This window comes from Haliotis rubra, unplaced genomic scaffold (genome assembly GCF_003918875.1).
Source record: "Haliotis rubra isolate DU_JTF1 unplaced genomic scaffold, ASM391887v1 Scf78, whole genome shotgun sequence".
NCBI lineage: Eukaryota > Metazoa > Mollusca > Gastropoda > Lepetellida > Haliotidae > Haliotis > Haliotis rubra.
Genome location: NW_025767501.1, coordinates 717,756 through 740,108, shown reverse-complemented (window position 1 = coordinate 740,108; position 22,353 = coordinate 717,756). Strand labels below are relative to the sequence as shown.

Below are 22,353 nucleotides of genomic sequence, written 5' to 3'. Positions count from 1 at the left end.
TGCAAACATCCTTTAGACACCTCAACATGCACTCCTATGCCACTAGTCTAAGCTATAAAAGAGGCAGTAATCTTTGTGGCTGTTTCATTTCAAACACTCCACACAATACTTTATGAGTACAAGTCACCCACAAGTAAACACAGACAATGGGAGCCCCAGTGTGGGATTAGACATAACACTGCTAGATTGCATGTAAATATACAGTCACGATCATGAACATCGAAAATCTACAGATCAAATGGCTAAAGTCAGGACCATAAAGAATTTAGAAGACGGCCATTACAAGTTAAACCAGAGCATGACTACTGCAGACCCCAGCCAGGGATTAAAGCCATTTTAATCAAACTTTCAGTCACAATGCGACCGTGTATTTTCTTCTTACATGGAAAAGGAGTGATTGTTTATAATAGAAATTATTTTCTCTTGTTTTCTGGTGAGACAGTTTAGCTCTTTCTGTCATCTAAATAAAATGTCCTCAAAATTTAGTAGATATTGCTGTTTTATCTGTTGTAAGTCTGTTTTAATATTTGTGTTAGGAACATGTTAGTGCCAATATCATAGTGCTCAGCATATTTATTGTACAAACTGCACTGATGTTTAACATCATGTAAGAAGTGTATCTGATGCTGTGTTCAGAACTGTCGAAGCTGAATCGTTACTCAGTTGTGTGTGTAATGCCCCTGGCTAGTAATCCCCTCCAACCAGGAACACACTAATCTCAATTTAATTGTCTATACTTGATTTGTGTCCATTCAGTGTCACACATCTTCACTGAATGTTTGTTATGTAAATGTAGCTATTTTCTTTGAATTATTACCTACTTCAACCCATGACATGTGAGAGATTATTTATATATTTGGTTGCCATTAAACACATAGTAACAATGGTCAAGTGTGTCAGAGGCGTCAATATATACACTGTATCTGTATTCAGACTCAGGTTCAATTCCTGTGAGTAGCCCATTTCTTATGTCCCTCGCCAAGATATTGCTGCAGTATTGCTAAAAGCAGCATAAAGCTAAACACACTCACTCACTCATCTTAAAGACCTATTTTGTTGGCCACAGCCATCAATATTTACGTTGTATCCTTATTTTGGAAATAAGTACCTAAAATATATGTGAACTGTAAGAGAAGGGCTTGAGAAAGAGAAGAGAGCAGCATATATCCACGATTCCATGGAGCCTATGATCAATGCATTACAAGCTAGATATATCTGCTAGACATATGATAAAACTAATAAGGACCTTCGTAACTGTCAGTGTCATCTCATCTTCCTCAGTGTCCAGTTCTACCAAAGTTATCACTAATTTCAGGTGGAACAGTGATTTGATCAGGATTATCATGATGAAGTTTTGTTGTGAAACACTTGTGTTGGGTCTGGTGAAACTTTATTGTGAGACACTTGTGTAAGATGTGATGAGACCCTTGTGTAAGATGTGATGGCTTACTTTTATTGTGAGACATCTTAACAACAGTAGAAAATGATAGTTTTAGTCAATTAGTGCTAATAACATAACCTTTGAAACAGCATATTTCTCCTACTATTAGCCCTTATGATCCATTAACTATGGATCTGTTGGCAAAGACGGTAGTGCTGGTGCCATCTTCTATCACCATTGTGTAAGTGTGTTGTTGGTTGTTTGAGGTGTGTTGAAATGAAGTCACGTCTGCTCCTCTCAGCAAGCACACAGTCAGACACATTTGTAGGTTCAGGTGATGTCATGTGCTTGCCACATGGCCCAGCCTTACAGTCTGTCCTCTATAATGTTTGAAAAATGACATAACTGACTTCTTTGTAGCTGAAACTGTAGAATTCACACCCAGGAAAGACCCACATTGTACATGTTTTAGAGAGGAACATGCAGCTGTTTTATATCAAGATGGTTTGAGATATAGCCAGTGAGTTGTGGCTAATTATTTCTGGTTCAAAATAGCTTCAAGCTGTAAGAAAAATATGTTGTTGTGCATTAGGGAGAACAATCTCTAGTCAGAATGAACACATGAGTCAACACCAGTGGATATCTTAATATATATAACATAAACATGACTAGGGTTATGCTTGGTATTTTTAAACCTGGGGAAAGTAAGACTGATGATGAAGCTCAAGGTCTAACTTCTGGTAGATGGTTTTCCTGAGGGTTTACAATCCAAGGCATAAGTAAATAGGAGTGTTTTTCTAATCTTAGATTAGATACCAACAGATAACGGACAGATGTGTAAAAAAAATGGACAAAATATGTCAGAAATCAAGCCAAAACAAATAATGGCTGTTTTTTTCCCAATGCTGAAGTGGACTTCAGGTGGTCAGTTTTGCTTGTGCTAATAATTTCTTCTGACAAGCTCACAACTGTTTCTTTCATGAACAAATGTTTTTTATCAAGTCAGTCAGATGCGATTTGTGTACTCAGTATTTTAAGATATTTTATTACATACCCAGTATTCCATGCAATAACTTCTAATATTTTTAATCAGAACTTCAAAACTTAGGTTAAAGACCTCAGTGGCCACACTGGTATTGAACTTGGAATCAATATAAAAATAGTCTTCTGTATTTGACTTTGAATCCCAGCGTGGATAACAATTTTATGAAATCTTCATTCAGGCAGGACAGGTTATTGTATTTGTCAAAAGCATTAAGAGAAAGCACTGCATGCAAATTGGTAAAACCTACTTTATATGATGATAAGCAGATAAGATTATAGAAAAAATATCTCTGTCATAAGTTGTTAGAACTTAACATTCAAACAAATATATGCACACAGAACACTTTCAGTGGTCTACCAGGGCAGCTGCAACAGGTATTTGTTCAACTCACAACATTGTAAGCCCATACTGAAGGGAAAGTCTACATGACTGTGTCTTGTAAGGATGCCAGTGTTCAATTGCAGTCCAAAACACCCAGAAATGCTTCTTTCATCTAAGCCTGCTAAATAATGTATTTGTGACATGCCAGTGTGTGTGTGCCATGTGTGAACCCTGATAGACCTGCAGCATCAAATACAGACATCAAACAATGTTCACAGCGATGTGTTCTATTATTCTACTCACTCATGTGTAAGCTTGTACTGAGATGTCGGTTTTTGCACCAGATACCAGTTGTTCCTTCTGGTATCCCAGGCTCAGTTTATTAGGGTAATTCATGCATGATTGTGTTTGTAATACCTGCATTGTCAGGTCTTCCCCAGTTAAGATTTATGGGACGAACTGGATGTGTGTTTAGAGTGTTTTTAGGACTGTTATTATTAGGTCTGTTTAGGTTAAATTAGGTCAGAGGTTTGATGTTGGATCATGGTTGTCAGGACTTTGTTATGAATGAATTATTGGTTTATTACCCTTTGTAGAGCCAGACCATAGTGCTTGGTTACTATGGAAACCATTTCCCATGTATGTATTTTTTCCCTGTTCTTATTTGAATCATGTTATTGACCAGCTGTATATTTAAGAAAAGGTGAAACTCAAGATGTGATCAACCAACTACCATGAGTATGATTGCTAGTCTAAATATGAATAGTCACTTGTCCCTTGTTTTAGTTTTTTATTTGATGTTGTATGGGTCACTACTAGTTTTGGGAATTGGTTGATATCTCACAATTGATGATTGGTTCATTACCAATGAGCCATCATTGAAAACAATTGGTTGGCATCACTTTGAATATTTTCCTGTTCAGGTTGTTATTGCAGATAAGTATAACGTGGTTCTCTGTTGTTTTCTAATTATGAGAAAATGTGATCAATTGCTTGGTCGTTTGGTCACTGGGACCAATCTTCAATTCCTACTAAGGTGGTATACTATCACACTAGATTCACAGAGGTCACCCCACCTCAGGTACTGGTATGTACCTTACAAACAAAAGAGCACAAATGTATCAAGGCAGTGTACAGAGGTTTAGGATAAGTCTTCTACAATTTATGGCCAAAGACTTTAAAACACAGTACTTGTTTTTACGCTGCCTGTCATTCACATTAAGAATGAGTATATTTTTATGCCGCTTTATGACAGCTTTTTCCCAGCAATATGACAGCATCACTATCAAGAGACATCTTGGAGTAATACCATGTCTGAGTATGACATGCAAGCACTCACACAACCATGCATGCAAGCCTGCATGTGTGTAATAATGTTGAACTTGTGTTTTAACCACAGTTGACCTCAGCTACAATGTGTGAAAGTTGTTCCTGTTAGGACTCCTGCATTGTGCCAGTCCAATGGTGCTTTTGCCACTTGTGTATTCAGATGTTGGTTGGGGTATGTCACTTTCACCAAGAACTTGGATGAGGAAGGAAGTTAACTATACTATCATCAATAACTTGTTTGACTGCTACAGACCTGTTTTATCACATACCACAGTGAAGCAGTGGTAATATTACTGAATGGTTGAATAAACATTAAACACATCATGTCTGGAAATCTGACTGAAATTGTGGTCAAGCAACCAGTAAAAACTCTCATGTTTCTAAAGTCATTCTAACTATAACTCTCTTTCTATCTGATCTCTTTTATTCTTCTGAAGGTTAATATTAATAATATTATTTATGCCTTATTATTAAGTGAAGTACCTGAGCCATATTACCTGAAGGTCAATGTTGAAAGCACCTGACAGGTAAATCCCTTTGATGTTTTATCTGTGGCTATTTGATAATGATTGCTTGCTCACTTGTAAAATTTGGATCATTTGACATGAATGGTGGTATAGAATAGTCAAGTGTCTTGGGGGATAGGACTAAATGGCTCAACAAGCCCATTGGCTTACTGCTGTAACTTGTTGGTTGTATGGTGACAACATGCTGTAGGTGGTTATATGATTAGCCCTTTGATCCCAGTAATAGGACTTACAATCAGTGTTCTGTTCTGCTACTTACAGGCTTAGTATGTGACAAAATTATGATAGGTGTGAATGGGATTTATTTGGTGGTTGAGGCTTGCAACAGTGTTCATTTGATGTATTTGCCATGTTGAGTCCTGTGGTTTGATTTTACCACCAGCTGATCTTGCTTCCACACTTTAAGCAATGGTATGGTGGTTGTGCCATGATAGCAATATAAAGATTGATACCTCAAATTATGTTTTGGCAGCTTGTCAAGATTGTCTGAAAAATGTTTCAAACATTTTCAAATCTTTCTAAGAAGAAGGATGTTGGAATGTTTGAAATATTTCTCAGTCAGTGCATATCTTGTTTATGAGGCTCAGCTTTGTCAAAAATGGAGTGAATGATTGGCTTTTTAAATTTACTGCAGCTCGGTTAAAGGGATAACTGAAACTGAAAAATAGAACTGAATTCTTTCAGCATCCATGATGTACTGTTTACTTTGAGTTTTTGTTCACTTGGACTGAGCTTGCTCCTTTGCAAACAAAAGATTTTGTCAATAAATCGTTTGCCATCTGCAGATCAGTAATTTATGTTTGACACATTCTCAAATAAACATGCAAAGTCAAACACTGTCAAACATTTGCCTGCCTCTCTTCTTTTGACAGTTTCATGATAAATTTTACCATGAACCCTTTGTCAAACAAAAATTTGGCCATTTGTCATGGCTGAAAATTGAGGCTGTGAACAGGGCATCCAATATTCAAGGTCATCATGCTACCAAGGTCATGATAAACATGCACTTCACGATTCACAATCTCCAATAAAGATGGCAACTGAAATCTCTATGCCGTGATGATTAAACTTCTGTGCAGTCAATAGTGTTCATGCATAGCAACAGATGCAGCTCATCAAAGTATTGATGTCCGATCACTTTGTATCCCTATTTCTGAAAGTGAATTAACTGGTGTTGTAAGGAGGTAATATTCAGTATATGCTACAGGAGTCTGCATAATCAGGATAATTCCACAGATAGCTATGAGATAACCAGTGATAATTGTCCACAGATGAGCAGGTGTTGGGGTCATTTTGATAGGGCTTCTTCTACTTGGCACGTTCATGAAGGTTGTGAATCAAAATCCACAGCCAAGACTTATGTAAGGAGATAAGCTCTGATTGGGCTGGATGTGGAAGACAGTCATCCCCTAGGACACTGTTCATTTTAATCTTGATTCATGAATAACATTACTGACAGGTATCAGTTATTGGTTTCTCTTAAAACCTGATCTACTTTGTCCTTTGTGGAAGTCTTGCCATCGTTTCCAGTTTCTGTAACCAATTTCCTGAAGGCAGAATTGTTAAGCTTTACTATGATTTCTTTGGCTCACTGTAGGTATTCATAACATTACACAAAAACTCTCCTATTGTCATTTTTTAGACTTCTTCAAATTATGTTTGTGTTATTTTTTTTAATGATTTTCACAAACGTTTGAGATAAGTATCACAGAAAGTTAATCATAAATTTGATTCAGGAATCTGACCATGCTGATCACAGTAACCATGGTAACTGTCTGGAACTGAAGGAGTTAGGTTAACAATTACAAGGCTCTGTTGTAATTGAAGGAAATATAAATAGCAACAGATTGAGGTTTGCTTAGAAACGTAACAGGAGTGAGAAATAAGCTTTATAATCATTTTATTTTAACTAAATTATCTACCATATGCATTGTGCAAGGTCATTTCTGTTAATACAGCTCCTGAATGCCTCCTCCCATCGGTAATTAGTGAACACATGGTATTGAACAATCAGTTATCTTCAGTTGTTTCACAGCATCATGGGAAACCATGGCCACAATCAGTATGAGCGCACCCCCTGTGGCTGCAAGACTGATGGCTTGTAGCTGATGTATGGTTGCTGCTGCTGCAGCAGTGTTGTCAATCACGTCTGTCTATTGCTTGTCACTCTCCTGGGAGGAATTGATCCCTACAATTAGCGATCTGTGTCTTCACAGCCTTATCTTGTTGATAGAAGAGGGCTAAACCTAGTGCCAGGGCTGGAGAACAACACAGAGTTACAAGTGGCACCGAGTGCCAGCATGTTGTACATCAGCTTGGCCAGGAACTGTTGTTGTAGTTGTCTTCTTGAGGAGAACATGCTCCAGAGCTGTTAAACTGCTGTTCCTGTGACCATCATCATCCTCTATTGATTAAGAGGTGGCGGTCAATTTTAGTCGGGGAGGTGTGGAAGCCTAGTGGTTAAAGTGTTTGCTCATCACGCTGTAGATCCGGGTTCAAATCCCCACATGGGTACAATGTGTGAAGCCCATTCCTGCTGTCCCCGTGCCATGATATTGGTGGAATATTGCTAAAAGCGGCGTAAAAGAAACTCAATCAATCAATCATGTACAGTCAAGATGCAGATAAGGGGAGCAATAGTAGCTGTCCAGTCAGTGACTTTAGCCACTGTCTTATCCAGGGCCCACAAAGCCTTCTAAGTGTTACTCTTGTAAATCACTACATCTTTCATAGCAATATGATTTTGTATGGGACCTAGTGCCTGAGAGGCTTTTCCTTAACTAGCATCAGATCTTCATTAGAAATGAAATATTTAAAGATGTAAAGAATACAAGATCCTTCAGAACTACTTATTGCCTAATATTTTGGAGGTTAAGACTGTCTGTACTGAATAGAACAGGTATGAATCATGAATATTGTGATGACTGAACACATACTTTCATAAAACTATGCCCACTAATAGTCATGGTCCCTACCTTTCCTTCTTCAGTTTATTAGAGGCATTATGTGTTTTCAATATTTCTTTTATCTTCTATATAATATAATTTGTGACAAGGGCATATCTTGCTCATGAAGCTATGATACGACTGAAATAATGTTCACAGTAACGTTAAACCCAACTCACTCAAAAGCAAACAGAGCCTTAAACATGAAAATAGTTGTTCATTATCTGATGAGTAAAACATTTTTTGAAAGTGACTAGGTACCATAGTTTTTTCTTTATAAACAGAAACACATTTTAAGCCATTATTTATCTCATCAAAACCAATGACTGTCAGAATGCCATCTTACCCCAGCAGGTACATGAGATCATGTAACATAATTATCATTACGTTGGGGCTGTTGCTTCTATATTATGATGCAACTGTGTCGTCAATGATCAAACTGTTACATGTTTCCATTTAACATTATAGTGATTTGTCTCCACAACGCTGTATTAGATGTGGAAAGTGCAACCCAGAAAGCGTTAATAGACATGGGTATATGACCCAACAGTTAATCTGGTACATGTTGTATGGTAATAAAGATAAGGTATTATCATGAAATGTGGATATGCTTGGTTAAAGTACCTTTCAAGAAGAGATCCAGGTGAAAATGATGAACAAAATTTTTATCCAAGAACTCACTGACCCAAGGTTAAACTGATCTACACCACTGACACATTACTGTCAACAACAGTACATTGTATGACCTTGGCATTGGTGATATTCCCCCCCTGGTTACACCATGCCTGATTTTGTTATCAGCACCCTTTGTTGGTTCCAAAGCCAGACTGGAACGAGTATTCGGTGGTCACAATGTCTGAACGATTGTGGGTCAGCTTACCAGTAGCGTGGGTTGTTGCTTGCACCATGCACCATTGTTTTCCCTGACCCAGTGTGGATAAGCTTGTTTGGCTGTGTAGTCCTACTTATTGAGTGTTGTTTGTTGTTTTCAGTGCGGGATATCCCGGGGCTACTCAACGAGTATGAATTTAATCGCATCATGGTGAACAGTGTCCCCAAGCCGTACTTGTACGTCTACCCGAAACAGTTACGAGACAAGCGAGTGGTGGGAATATCAACCAAGGAGCACAAAGTGAGGCACCATGTAAGTCGTTTTCACAATCCTTCAGATACATGGGCAGGAGTAGGTCTTTATCAGGTCAATAAACCTTCCCCAATGTATTGATGCATCACACTCTTGCAGTTAGGTGGAGATTGTAAGATGTGGTTATGTATCACCACAATACAGTACAAGAATCTAGACGATATTTCTACAAATAACACATGTAGGGCACAGTTCAGTGTCACCATAGACACCAGCATTCATGCAGATTTACATATGTACACCTGTTATGTACATGTCACGTGTCATACACACACAAACACGCCACGCCACGCCATGCCACGCCACGCCACGCCAAGCCAAACCACATTGGGGATTGGAGGATGGTCTCTGGCAGACTTAGTAGACATCTATTTCAGCTCAACACACTGCATGATCTGGCTGTGATGCAGCTCTAAAAAGCAATGATATTTCAACAAAAGAGCCACAAGATAGTTGTTTTCATGTTTTATGCTAGAGACTTTTTTTCTGTTTCAGGGAATTCATGAGCACTTCAAACATGTCACACTTTTACTTACACTGGATAATAAAAGATACAAGATCAAGTTGGAGAGAAATGAGTAAGTATGGCATGTAGCACCGTGCAGCAGCAGTATACTCAACACCAAAAGTAACTCAGCATCTTCAAAATATGAGTGTGTTTATTATGCTGAAGGTGTCCTCCATTTCGTCTAGTGAACTTGCAAAAGATCATTTAGTTAGCATTTGCATTTCTCTTTTATTAATACTGATTCAAGTTCACATCAGGCCTAGCAATTTATGGTAAAATGGTTGAAATTATGGTAAAATGTCTGGTAAAACTTCTCATAAGACATATACTCAAATTAATGGTGACAATTTAAGGTGTCTTTTTACTCCAATGCCAAAATAATTGGAAAACACTACAGAGGTCTTTATTTTGGTGTGTTCAGTTTATTAAGCACCATACTGGCTGTATTTCATGATTGTTTTCTACTGTCAGTCATCAATAGTTACGTTTGCCTGTGAGCATCCTAGTTTTATCTAGAAGAAAGTGCATTCATGTATATCAATTCTGTTTTACTACTTCATGATTATTTGTCAAAGCTTATCACTGTCAGATCAAACATCCAATTCCATTTGCCTCGGCTGATCTCTGATATCGGGATCTTATCAAGCCTTGTGATGGACGCCTAACGGGTGAAACCAACACGAGTCTATTGCAACATGATGTCACATATTGCAACAGTGTGTTGTTGTTCATTGATGAATCAGACCAATCAATATCTGTGCCCTGGATCAACCGTGTCCGTCAGCCAGGAACACAAGGCGGGATAGGATCAGCACACATCACACAGGCACTTTGTTTACAGCAATCGACACTAATTTATTTTGTACACAATGTCAGTCACCATGTAAAGAAAACATGGATTGAAGAATCTTTAGACATGTACAGTATGCTTATAGCTGGTGTACTTAGAACCAACTACTGAAATTTGAACAGAACAATAGATTGTTAATATTTCATTCCTTCTGTCCCTGGGGCGGTGGGGTAGCCTAGTGGTTAAAGCGTTGGCTCGTCACGCCGAAGACCCGGGTTCGAATCCCCACATGGGTACAATGTGTGAAGCCCATTTCTGGTGTTCCCCGCCGTGATGTTGCTGGAATATTGCTAAAAGCGGCGTAAAACCAAACTCAGTCAGTCAGTCAGTCCTTCTGTCCCCCAAATTGAAAGTATACTTTTAAGCTTTTTCAGCTTTATCAGAGATATTTTTTGTTAACACCAGTGACAATAAACTGGTTTCAGTGAGAAGGGAATATGAATTGAATAAGCGGTGTTAATAATGACTTGTGACTCCAAAGAAAATTAGGCCACAAAAATACATTATATTTTCCAAAAATTATGTATAACAGTCAATCTAATTAGTTTGGTGTGTGTGTGTGTGTGTGTGCATGCGTGCATGTGTCTGTCTCTCTGTCTGTCTGTCCCCCTGTCTCTCTGTCTGTCTGTCTGTCTGTCTCTGCATGTGTTTATTCTTTCTTCAGGTAATGTAGTAAGGGAACACACATTATGTATATTGAATTTGTCCACTCTGTATGTTCCCTTTTCAACAGTTCCCAGTTGCACAGATCGATGCTATTGCTGTTGATCACTGGATTGTCTGGTCCAGACTCGATTATTTACAGACCACCACATAGCTGGAATATTGCTGGGTGAGGCGTAAAACTAAACTCACTCACTCACTCACCCTTTTCAACAGAAGTATATGAGGCAGTGGTTGGGTAGAAAGGAAGGTCATATGATAAGCTAATGGCCCTGATGAAAGTAAAACCTTTGGTAAAATCTTTGTCTTTTGTTCTGTGTAGTGATGCCCTAATATCCCTGAAATTATGTTTTAAGATGAGTAACTAGTTACCCATGCTTGAATCTAACGTAAGTCATTCTAAGTATTAATGGCCATTATGTCATCTGATTAGGGATCGATACAGCGACCAGTTTTCTAGAAAAGTTAAATGTATTTTTGTGACATGCTTTAGCAAAAGATAAATGGTTGACTAGTAATGGAAGTAGTGCAATGGTTGACTGGTAATGGAAGTAGAGCTACTGGGGCGGTGGGGTAGCCTAGTGGTTAAAGCGTTGGCTTCGCCACGCCGAGGATCCGGTTCGTAATGGTTAAGCCCATTTCTGGTGTCCCCCCCGTGATATTGCTGGAATGTTGCTAAAAGCGGCGTAAAACTAAACTCAGTCAGTCAGTCAGTAGAGCTACTACAAGTAATGGAAACATGTTGGCATCTATCCAAGCCACTGTTTAGTGTGGTGATAGCAGTAAAAAACACCAGTAGGCTCATATAATGTCAAAAAATGGACCCCAGATAACCCAGCTGCCCAAGGCACCTGAATTCACTGCACAATGCAGTGTCCCACTGTCCAGGAACTTGTGATCTTGGGTTAGAAACAGTTCCATCCTGATTTTTTCATTTTTTTTTGACTCAACACCCATGCTTGTGGGTGAGTGAGTTTAGCTTATGCCACACCCAGCAATATTGAAGCTATATGGCGTCAGTCTGTAAATAATCAAGTGGTCCAGACAATTCAGTGATCAACGGCATGAGCATCAATCTACGCAATTGGGATACAATGACATGTGTCAACCAAGTCAGTGAGCCTGACCACCCGATCCCATCAGTCGCCATTACGACAAGCATGGGTCGATCCCATCAGTCGCCATTACGACAAGCATGGGTCGATCCCGTCAGTCGCCTCTTACGACAAGCATGGGTTCCTGAAGATCAACCCTGATCTTCGTTTTGGGTTCACCGAAGAAGTAAATGTCTAAGACAATTGGGTAGACCCATCTCATGCACTCACTGTATCTGAAGAACATGTCATTCAAAGGCCCAGTCCACAAGGCATTTAAGATGATAGTAACTGTCATGCTTTAACAAAGACTTACCATTGTCCTAGAGCTGTGAACGCTTTCTGGATCGGGCCACTTGTAGATCATTAAGAACATAGGAAATAGCATCTTCTAAACCCAGACCATGTTGTTTTATGTGGTGTATGTATCTGTTTTCAGTGCACTATTTTCATCGGGGATTATGGTGAAACACTATGCAGAAACTAACCAGCAGGTCATCACACAGGTAGGCACAGCTTCTGTTTACTGTCTCTTGTAAGGAGTGGTTACCTAGCACACTGGGTCAAGTGTTCACTCATTAGGGCAAGGATCCAAGTTGGTTCATACAGAGAGGATTCTTGCTGTCACTTCCCACTGTTTCTATGTTTGAGTGTTTGGTACTACATTGAAATGTTTGATCTTTTCTTACCTTGTCCTCTCTGATAATGTGAAACAAGAAGTGAGGAAGTATTGTTCCAGTAAATCACTGAAGAGAAACGCCAACAATGGACTTGACACCTTTACAGGTACTAATGTGGAGAATCCAGAACAGGTCTTTGTCATGATCAACAAACACTTTAACCACTGTCCTATCCCACTAACCTTGAAATGGAAAGATGTGAAGGAAATATAGTAACAAGGGTGCTTACTGAAAAAGAAACAGATTTGGTAGTTTGTTGTAAGTTGGACAATGCAGAATTTAACATCTAGCAATGCAGCGTTTCTGTTCAAAACTCCAAACTAACTGGATATCTCGCTTGGAGAAAGAATCAATGGATTGTCTGCTACAAGGACTATTCAAAGAAACGCTGACATCAGGGCCTAGAAATAACTTCATTACTGCCTCTTACTGCCCTTGTATATTTGATATTGTTGGACCTCCATTTAGATGGGCCATTGAAGAGAAAATACAAAGATTTCAATTTGAAATGTCTGTCTCATCTTTTGCTGGTTTGGAACTAAACCTCTGGTAAGGGCTGGTTACGGGGAAAAAGCTTGGAAATACAAGCTTTGCCTCTGTAAGGGCCGGATATAGAGCTTAGGTTTTGAAAAGAGATCTTCACCTCTTATAAACGCCAAGCTTCTTATAAAATCCAGTCTTAAAATGAACTTAAAACAGTGGTGACAAAATGCTCAGACTGTTAGTTGTGGACTTTTGTGTGGTTTTCAATGATCAGTTCCCTGTTTCCGTTTAATGATACTTGATGATCCAACTGGCTCTGTTGGAAAAGTCACGAGATATTTCCGCTTTTTGTTTTGTTACAGATGATATGTTTTTACACATTTCTTGATGTGCAAAACTCTACTAAGATGAAATATCAAGACATTATATTGTCATAGGATCCAGCGCTTGTTGCTTGCTGATTCTAACAAAATGCAGTGAATTATTCAAGGATCTTGGCTCAGATAATATAATGTAGCATTGTGGTGGCATGAGAATATTCACAGATTATTCTGACTTTAATGATATGACTCATCATGAGAACTGTAATTGATTAAGATCTGTCATATGAGGAATTTGTTCCATTATTTGCTTAGACTTTGCATGTTTCATATGGAACCATTTGGACTCTAATGCCTGGAGGAAAATGACTTTGGGCACATGTGAATCATGCTTATACTTGATTTTCTGTACAAGGAAGAACCCTACACATATTTGAATATTGTAGAATACGACTGGTTTAATGTTCAGGGCTATATGATTCATGTAGTACGTATTAGCTTAATGCGTCACAGTAGATTTAGGAGCAACTACATTTGTGAGTTCCTTGATTGAGGCTAAAACATGCATTTCATTTGAAAAATGTTTAAAAAAGAAATCATTATGTTTGTCATATTGATATTATTTAAGAATTTATCTTCCAAATCGCATATCATTAAATAATTGATTTGTAAAATATAATTTTTTCCATATGACTCATATACTCTTGGTCTTTTTATCTAAAAGTCTCTGTCCTCGCCAATCTGCGTTTTGATATTCAAATCTTTTGAACACCAAGTCTCATCGTTAACCCTGGATCCTTCACAGGGTTTTGTGGTGTTTCTTGGCATTATTAATGACTCCTAATCGAATGAATTTGTCAGAAAAGCTTGGAGCGTTTCCTTGGTCAAAATGCTGCCCGCCCAACTGGAATTCTTCGCTGGATGGGAAGTGTGATCGAACAAATGAAGCAAAAATATAAGGGCAGTGAATGATGATTCCTGATCTCTCCGGAGACCTGAGGCCTTAAATAAGTTGGACTCCTTCCAAGACTGCTATTCTATAAAGTGAATGAGTATTTTAACGATGAAGACAGACTGCCATCTTCTTAAGTAGCAGTGTCTATTCTGCTGGCAGTGGTAGGGATGTTTATCATTAAAAAGCTAAGTTGGGAGATTCATACATGTCTTGCAAAGAGCTTATAAGAAATGCATGCTTATGGACAAAATAATTCTCTCAAAGACTGACAGTTCTACAGCGAAATTTCAGATTTTTATGATTTTCTAAGATAATTTTGTTCCACCTCTCCTTCCCTTCCTCGCTTCTTAAAATGAAAACCCATTTGAATTACTAGTTGACATGTTGATTTTTTGTATTTTGGTCGTCAAAAAGTATTTGACATTTCTAAATCAATATTTCAGATGTTTATACAGTAGTTAAAATAAATTTGTTCCTTGTCCCTCCCCTCCCCTTTCCCCAAATAAAAATAAATAAAAAGGATTTGAATTCCCAGTTGACATTTTGACATTTTGTATTTTGGTTGTCAAAAATTATTGCTTAAATGGCTGGCTTCAACAAAGATATGTTTTAAGGGTATGACTGTCTTGTTCAACTTGTATGTTTCAAGTAGGGGATGCCTCTGGCAGTCGTAACACTCTGATGATTTAAATAAAACCGTTGTAGATAAAAATAATGTTTCTGGATAAATGACCCATAACATGATTTGTCTCCCACCCTCATTGCAGATCCCTGAGATTAAGGGGTGGTGTTTCTTACGTGTGCCAGTGTCATTGACATCAGGATGAGGAACAGACCTGTCCAGATTAGATCATATATTACCTCCCTTTATAAGTTACATGTACTCATTTCTAAGGCAGGCTGATCCAAATGAACCACACAGGTTGTTACACTAATTACAGATGTCATTGGAATCATTGAAAAAGTCACAGTTGGGTGGTAATCCAGTGCTTGTATATTCAGGTAGTGTTGCAGTGTAGGGAAGGTCTCCTGGAGTGGTCTTAGTCAATAATGTAGGCCTTAGCTCCTCCAGACAGGCAACACTGAGTACAGACTGTAAGTAATGACAGCTTAAGAATGTTGTGTGACTTGACTAGTACATTCTGACTTCTTACAAATGGTCATGTCACACCTTTGTGTGAGGGGTCTTTCATCCAGCTGACCTTTCAGCACCACGAGTGAAACCACTGTATACAAGCTGTACCATGTCTCTTGTCTCTCTGACCATGCCCTCCCAAGTGTACATATCTTCTAGATAGGCTGTCTACCTACTATACACATTGTCCACCTTATATGACCCCACACATTCAACTCCCTGACACCGCTGACAGCTTCAAGATCCCTCCAACATTTTACTTTCATTCAGCACCCACACACACACACACACATTCAACTCCCTGACCTAACACATTCAACTCCTTGAGATTCAACTCCCTGACCCCATACATTCAAGTCCCTGATTCCACACTTCAACTTCTGACCCCTTTCATTCCCTGGCCCCAACTCTGTTAACTCCCCTGACTCCTAACCAGTCCTCCATATTCTCTCCTAAATATTACTCTTTCTCAAACATACTTCTTAACCCATTCTTCCTCACCTGAGCAAACATCCCTTGATAGCCCAAGTTAATCCCACAAAACAACCCTCTACTACATCACTGCCCAGGGTCTCCAGCCTCAGTCTCCAGTCAGTAGGTTTACTCAGTACCCACACCAGCTGCCTGCCAAGAGCCATCTCACCTGGTCATTTACAGCAGCCCCTTCAAGAGAGTAGGTGCAGCATCATGTCATGTTCCTTGTTTGTTCTCGGATTGACATGTTGATGTACATGTACCTACAGATAGAGATCACTTCCAACTGCATTAGAACTTGGCTTTGTGCAAGTTGGATGTTGATCGTATCATGATCATACAGATTACATGAACAGAACCTGCCCGGCCTGTAACCATCATGAAAAATGTTCAGAGCATTTGACAGAGCATCAGATTTAATTTCTATCTTATACCTTCATCTTAAAAGTTCCTTTGATCCTATATGTTATGGAAATGAGTTAATTTCTTGTTTATGAATAAATTGTACAGCTTTAAGTTACAACAAAGGTATAATTATTCATATGTGATGTGTATTGAAATCCAAGTTAAACGACTAAAAGTAGGTTGCACATCATGTACATGCAAGTCACAGAAGCTTGACAAGCAAAATGGACTGATGACAGCATATATTCAACATCAAAGCTCCATGCTTTTAGTTCTCCCTGATGTTTGACAGCAACGAGTTCGCTGTACAGGATGTTTACAAAAACATTCAGTTTATGGTACATCAGTTTCTGCCTGGACTGTACTTTCATGATTTATTCTCAGCTAGATCTAATCTTGATATATGCAACATAGTGCAAGGCAAGCTGTTGATTCACCAGGGGAAAGTGTGAGGTGTTGTGCCGTGAGGGACAACGATTGGCTGCACCCATTGTTCCCAGGTGGGGCACCTGACCCATGTCTGATCCATGTCTTTGTTGGGGATGAGTCAACCATAAGCTTACCCAACTGCATTCAAGAAAGTATCAGCATGATGCTAAACCTTGAATCAAACAGTGAGTCAACACTATTTCAGCTGTACAATTGCCACCAGAATCCTTTCTATCCCCATGGATCCTTGTACAGCAAACCAGTGGAGGAAAAAGATGAGCATCTATTCACCTCTATTGCCTATGTTGATGTAACAAGGTCACAGATGAATGTCTGTATGCCTTGGTGGCTAGATGGTGCCTCAGTCGGCAGTTGTCTCCCTTTGCTAGGACAAGTGTCGTCATCACAGGTTCAAATCCCTGATTGTGTTTCTAGGTTTGTCAGCACCATTCCGGTGCTAGTGCGGTTTCACAGAAGCTGTAAACAGCTGAGGTGTAAAAGATTTGGGGATTTAGTCCCAAAACAAGCTGACATTCTGTGATGTAACTATAATGTTCTTCAAAGCAGTATTACCCTAAAGTAACTGTTCATGCTTATACCAAGGGCTGGGCACAATGTGTGAAGCCCATTTCTGGTGTCCCAAGCTGTGATGTTGCTGGAATATTGCTAAAAGCTGCATAAAACCAAACTCAGTCAGTCAGAGTACCAAGGGCACAGAGCTCCTGGTTTTTCATTGTCTAGGTTAAGACTTCCGGATATTCATTATGTCCAGACCATCATCATCCTCTATTGATTAGGAGGTGGAGGTCATATACCGTTGGGGCAGTGTGGTAGCCTAGTGGTTAAAGCATTCGCTCATCATGCCGAAGACCTGGGTTTGATTCCCCACATGGGCACAATGTGTGAAGCCCATTTCTGGTGTCCCCCGCCATCATATTGCTGCAATATTGCTAACAGCGGCATAAAACTAAACTAACTCACTGTAGCTCGCTTGCTGTCTTATGTGTGGGAACATGTTTAATCTAACTGAACATGTAAATGTTATCAATGCTCAGACTTCCATCCTGCCACTATGCAATGTTTTTCTTTAGTTACTCTGACTTGCTAACAGAAAGTCCTGTAGTAATTAAATCTTTGAATCCTGTGCATACCCACTGCACTCTAAGTTGGTTTTCCTGCTCTTCCCTGGTTGAGGGTCCTGATGGGGAATGTTCTGTAAGCAGTATGATGTAGTTTGCGTACGTTTGATACTTTTCTTAGTAAAATCAATGCAGTTTGGGGCTAGGTGGGGGATCTGTCTAAGGTGCCACGCTAGCAAGCAAAAGGTGCCTAGTTGTGGGTACAGTAACGTACAGTGGACAAAATACTGTGACTATGTGTCCCAGTTCACCCAGCTGTAAAAGGGTACCTTGTGAGGATGAGGCTGTGTGACAACAGGCTACATTAGTTGAATACTCCCCTGGGAGATGAGTTGGTTAAAAGAATGCCAGAAAAAAAGACCGTTGTTTAATGGAACACTCCAGCGCCTTGAGCATGTACTAGTTGTGTGGATATGACTGCTATGTAAATATGCTATAATAATAATAATTGTGACAGCAATTTTTATGCTGTATTCTTGGCTGCACTATCCCCTCTGATTAAAGTAAAATTTCTTGTCTGAACAAGGTCATATCTAGTGTAAGCCACCTGGCTTTGTTAAGCCATTTTTAACCGGATTTTTGTTTTGCAACATTTCATAGTTGTTTCATATCAAACTTTATGCTGATTTTGAACAGAATAGAGAGTTTTGATTCATTTTTCTCTATTCACTAACCACCTCAGGACCTTGTTAGTTGTAGTAGTTGTGCAGCTCTTTGTGTGTCTGAGGGTTAGCTTGCTAGAAGCACATGGCATACAGTTTCACCCTAATTGTGATGTACAGGAAGTGCTTCATGATCACATTTTGTACATCATGGTCAAGTAGTTAACCCAGTTCTGGTAAGATATAAATAAATCTTAAACTACAGGATACTAGAGGTGAGGTGAGGTGAAATTGGGTTTAACGTCTTGCTGGAGAAAGATTCGCTCATATGACGATGTGCATGCGTGTGTATGTGTCCGGTGGCTGCTTGTACTAGCCCGGACTTAAGCTGGTTTTATAGTGCTAGCCCACTGAGATACCATGCCCCAGTTAAGCATGAATACCCCACTCAGACAGATTATACTGACTCTGAGCCGACCAGTCCTTGTTGTACCCATTAATTCTGAGCGCCAGGCAGGGATCAACAAGTACCATATTTTAACGTCTTTTTGGTATGACGCGGTTGGGGATTGAACCCGCGACCTTCCGCTCTCTGGGCAGACGCTCTAACCACTACACCATGAGGCGGTCTCAGGATACTAGAACAGGAGAAACATGATCATTAACTTCTGCAGCCATTTTGTTGTATCATGTTACCATGACGATTCAAATTAACGAAGGTGATTCCTGTACACATAATGCAAGGAGTGTATTCTTGAAAGAACTGGTGGTGCAAGGGATGATTGGTGTGCATTTGGTTTTGTGTTGTAATCGAGATGGCTATAGTTGTTAGTGGAACGGTTATTGATTTGGGTGGTAGGGATGCTACTTCTTTGGGTAGTTGAAGCGGAATGACATCCACAAAGAAAACTTTACCATTAAAGCAGTTGTAGTCTTGAACACAAATTACGTGATCCATAATTGAAAGCCACTGTGATTTTAGTCTGGAATGGTTTTAGGGCCTGGTTGTACTACAGTTGATGTGAGCCAGAGACAATGGCTTAATAGCAGGAATCCATTTTTGTATGTGTTGTAAGCAATAAGACTTTAGGGGCAGACATTAAGTATTGACAGGCTCTTGATGTTAAAATAGATGTTCATTGGATATTTATTCTAATGGTGTAATGTTCAGCCTGTTATGAAGGAAGAAAGTAATTTGGAATTTCATCTCAAAAGAAATACTTCTGTTGCATAGTCTTGATTAAATTATCTCCAGATGACCAGTCCGTGCCAACTCCGAAAATGGACATATGTCTGATGTAACACATTAACATGGTGAATAAATGCATACTATAACTGGCTAACATTCCAGACATCTGTGTGGATCATGATGGTAAAATCATAATCTATTCTGAAAGGAAGGGTATGGATGTGGCAAAGATGAATTCATGCCTTCTTGTCAAGTACATGTTAATTTATGTTCATCCCAATCCCTTGAAGAAACCTCTTTGCAGTAACAGACGGCATCTCAAATGCATGTAACAAAACAGCAGTTATTTCTGTAAGAAAAGACATGTTCAGCAGGAAATGATGGTGTTGTATCTATAGGTTTCTTATTGATTTGTTATGGAGAGGGGCCTCCCTACTCCATGACTGCCAGACAGTCAGTTGTGGGAAGGTGTCCATTTGTTCCTGGCAGCTACAACAGGGACGGCAGCCATACATCAACTTCAGGCAGACAGCAGCAGTCAGCAGAAAGGGAGAAGTTATTCTGTTCAATCCAAGCATGATGCTTGGAAACATCACATGTTCTACATCAAAGATCCTTTGAGTAGACTTCACATTAGAGAATTGTATTTGTCACTGTACCTGACCTATGCCCTTCATTTGTCTCTATGCTTCACATAGATCCTGTATTAGTCCTTATACTTTATAATGGTCCTTTCTATGTCCCTGTAATTCACATAGGCGCTGCTTTTGTCCCGCACTTCACAATGGTCCTTCACTTTACATACAGATATCATATATATGACTTCACAGATATTCTATAATGTCCTTGTTCTTCATCAAGGTCCTGCTCTATTCCTTATGCTTTACAAAGGTCCTGTATTTGTCCTTATACTTCATATTAGTTCTTCCTTTGTCCCTGTACTTCATATAGGTGCTGCATTCTTCCCTTGCTTCACAATGATCAGGCAAGTTCCATAGATGTATAAATATAAAAGAGATCCTATATATGTCCATGAAATTCACCGAGGTTCTGCACCATTCCCTAATACTTTCTGTTATCCTTCATTTGTCATTGTGTCTGACAGAGACCTTACATTTGTGACTATACTTGAGAGGTCCTGCATGTCTCCTATGTTGTGCACTGGTAGTTAGACTTGGTTTAGTCAATTTTTAGACATCACAACAGAAAGGGAGGAGGAGATAAGTCCACTTGTGTTCAGCATTAGGGGAGAAGTTCAGCTTGTTGATCCAGTTTGGCAGCTGTTGTGAAATCATTACCAATAGGAAACAGGTGCCTCTTACTCACAAAAAAACCACATTAATTTACATGGATGGGAGGAGGCCTGATTTATTGGTCAGTTACTTGTTGTGGAGATAGGATATTCTTGTCTTTTACAGGGCTGACTTGATGACAGCAGTGTTTATATCTCCTGCCTTGCCTACATTGTCCGTAATGTTTGGATTCCTAAATCTACTCTTATTCTGATTCAAATAGATTCTTGAGATCCAACATTTAGATCATTATCCTACTTTCTGGCCACCTCTCATGCATGGTCCCACGGCAGACTAATATCTAGACTAGATTTTGATGAAAACAAACAACTCCTTAAAATTTGAAAGGAGTCACAGTCAGATGGGAGATTCTGAACCTAAACCTGAGGAAAATCTAGACTTGTTTCATTTAGGATTAAATCATTACAGTATGGGCTGGGTGGAATGGAAACTCACATGGTTCAGACACTGTGAGAGAGACTGGGTCCCAAGTGTACAGATCAGGGTTCCATTCCATAAAGTGATCTTTGTGTAAAGTTGATCTGACCTTCATACTTTAACATAGACTTTTGACAGTCATGGTGCCAAGATTGTCTTGTGGAACAGATGCTGGTCTGAGATCTCCCAGAACTGTTTTACATACTTGTAGCAGTGCACTTACTGGAGGGTCATGCTGAGATAGTATATGTGGATCACTGGTATGTTATCTTACACTTATTTATGGCCATTCCTTTCCTTGGTTTGTGGGGGTTCTTTGCTGGAAGAAACAATCAATTTCGTAATGAGTGTCTTTATTGGAAGCAACCAGCAAATGATGTAGTACGATGATGTTTTGCCCAAGCCAGTTTGACATTACCCTGGAAACATGTCTTTTCTCAAATTTGTAATTATTGAGAAAATGTTTTTACACTCAGATGTTTTGGTTTTGATCTTATCAAATGAAAAATAAAGGGAGCAGACGATCACTGTAATTGCTGTTAGTTCACAAACTGTTTAGCCAATTTGTTTTCTTACAAGTGTGGGGGCGGTTGGGTAGCCTAATGGTTAAAAGCGTTCGCACATCATGCTAAAGACCCAGGTTCAATTCCCACATGAGTACTATGTGTGAAGCCCATATCTGGTGTCCCCCGCCGTGATATTGCTGGAATATTGCTGAAAGTGGTGTAAAACTAAACTCACTCACTTACTACAACAGCTGTGGCCTCTGCAATTAATAATGTTGAAAGTGAGATACATCACATGTACTACTTTTATCATAATGAAGTAGATTCTCTGAAAGATTTGTGTTGGAAACTGTACAAATGCTGAATCCACTGCACCATCCTTTTGTCTTTCCAAGGCAGAATAGGTGACTAGCACATCATGATTGTTGTAAGAGCTGACTACGGAGCACTGAGTGATTACATTATCTGAAACGATTTCTGGAGCCACCCACTGTTTTTC

The 22,353-nt window shown here is 39.3% G+C and overlaps 1 protein-coding gene across 1 annotated transcript in view; it reads left to right on the top strand.

The window, feature by feature from the left end:
- Positions 1–22,353, top strand: part of LOC124260863 (disintegrin and metalloproteinase domain-containing protein unc-71-like) — a 111,786-nt gene that overhangs the window by 10,306 nt on the left and 79,127 nt on the right. The window contains 3 exon segments of the mRNA XM_046695185.1: positions 8,541–8,692; positions 9,188–9,270; positions 12,247–12,313. Coding sequence (XP_046551141.1) covers positions 8,541–8,692; positions 9,188–9,270; positions 12,247–12,313 — 302 coding nt within the window.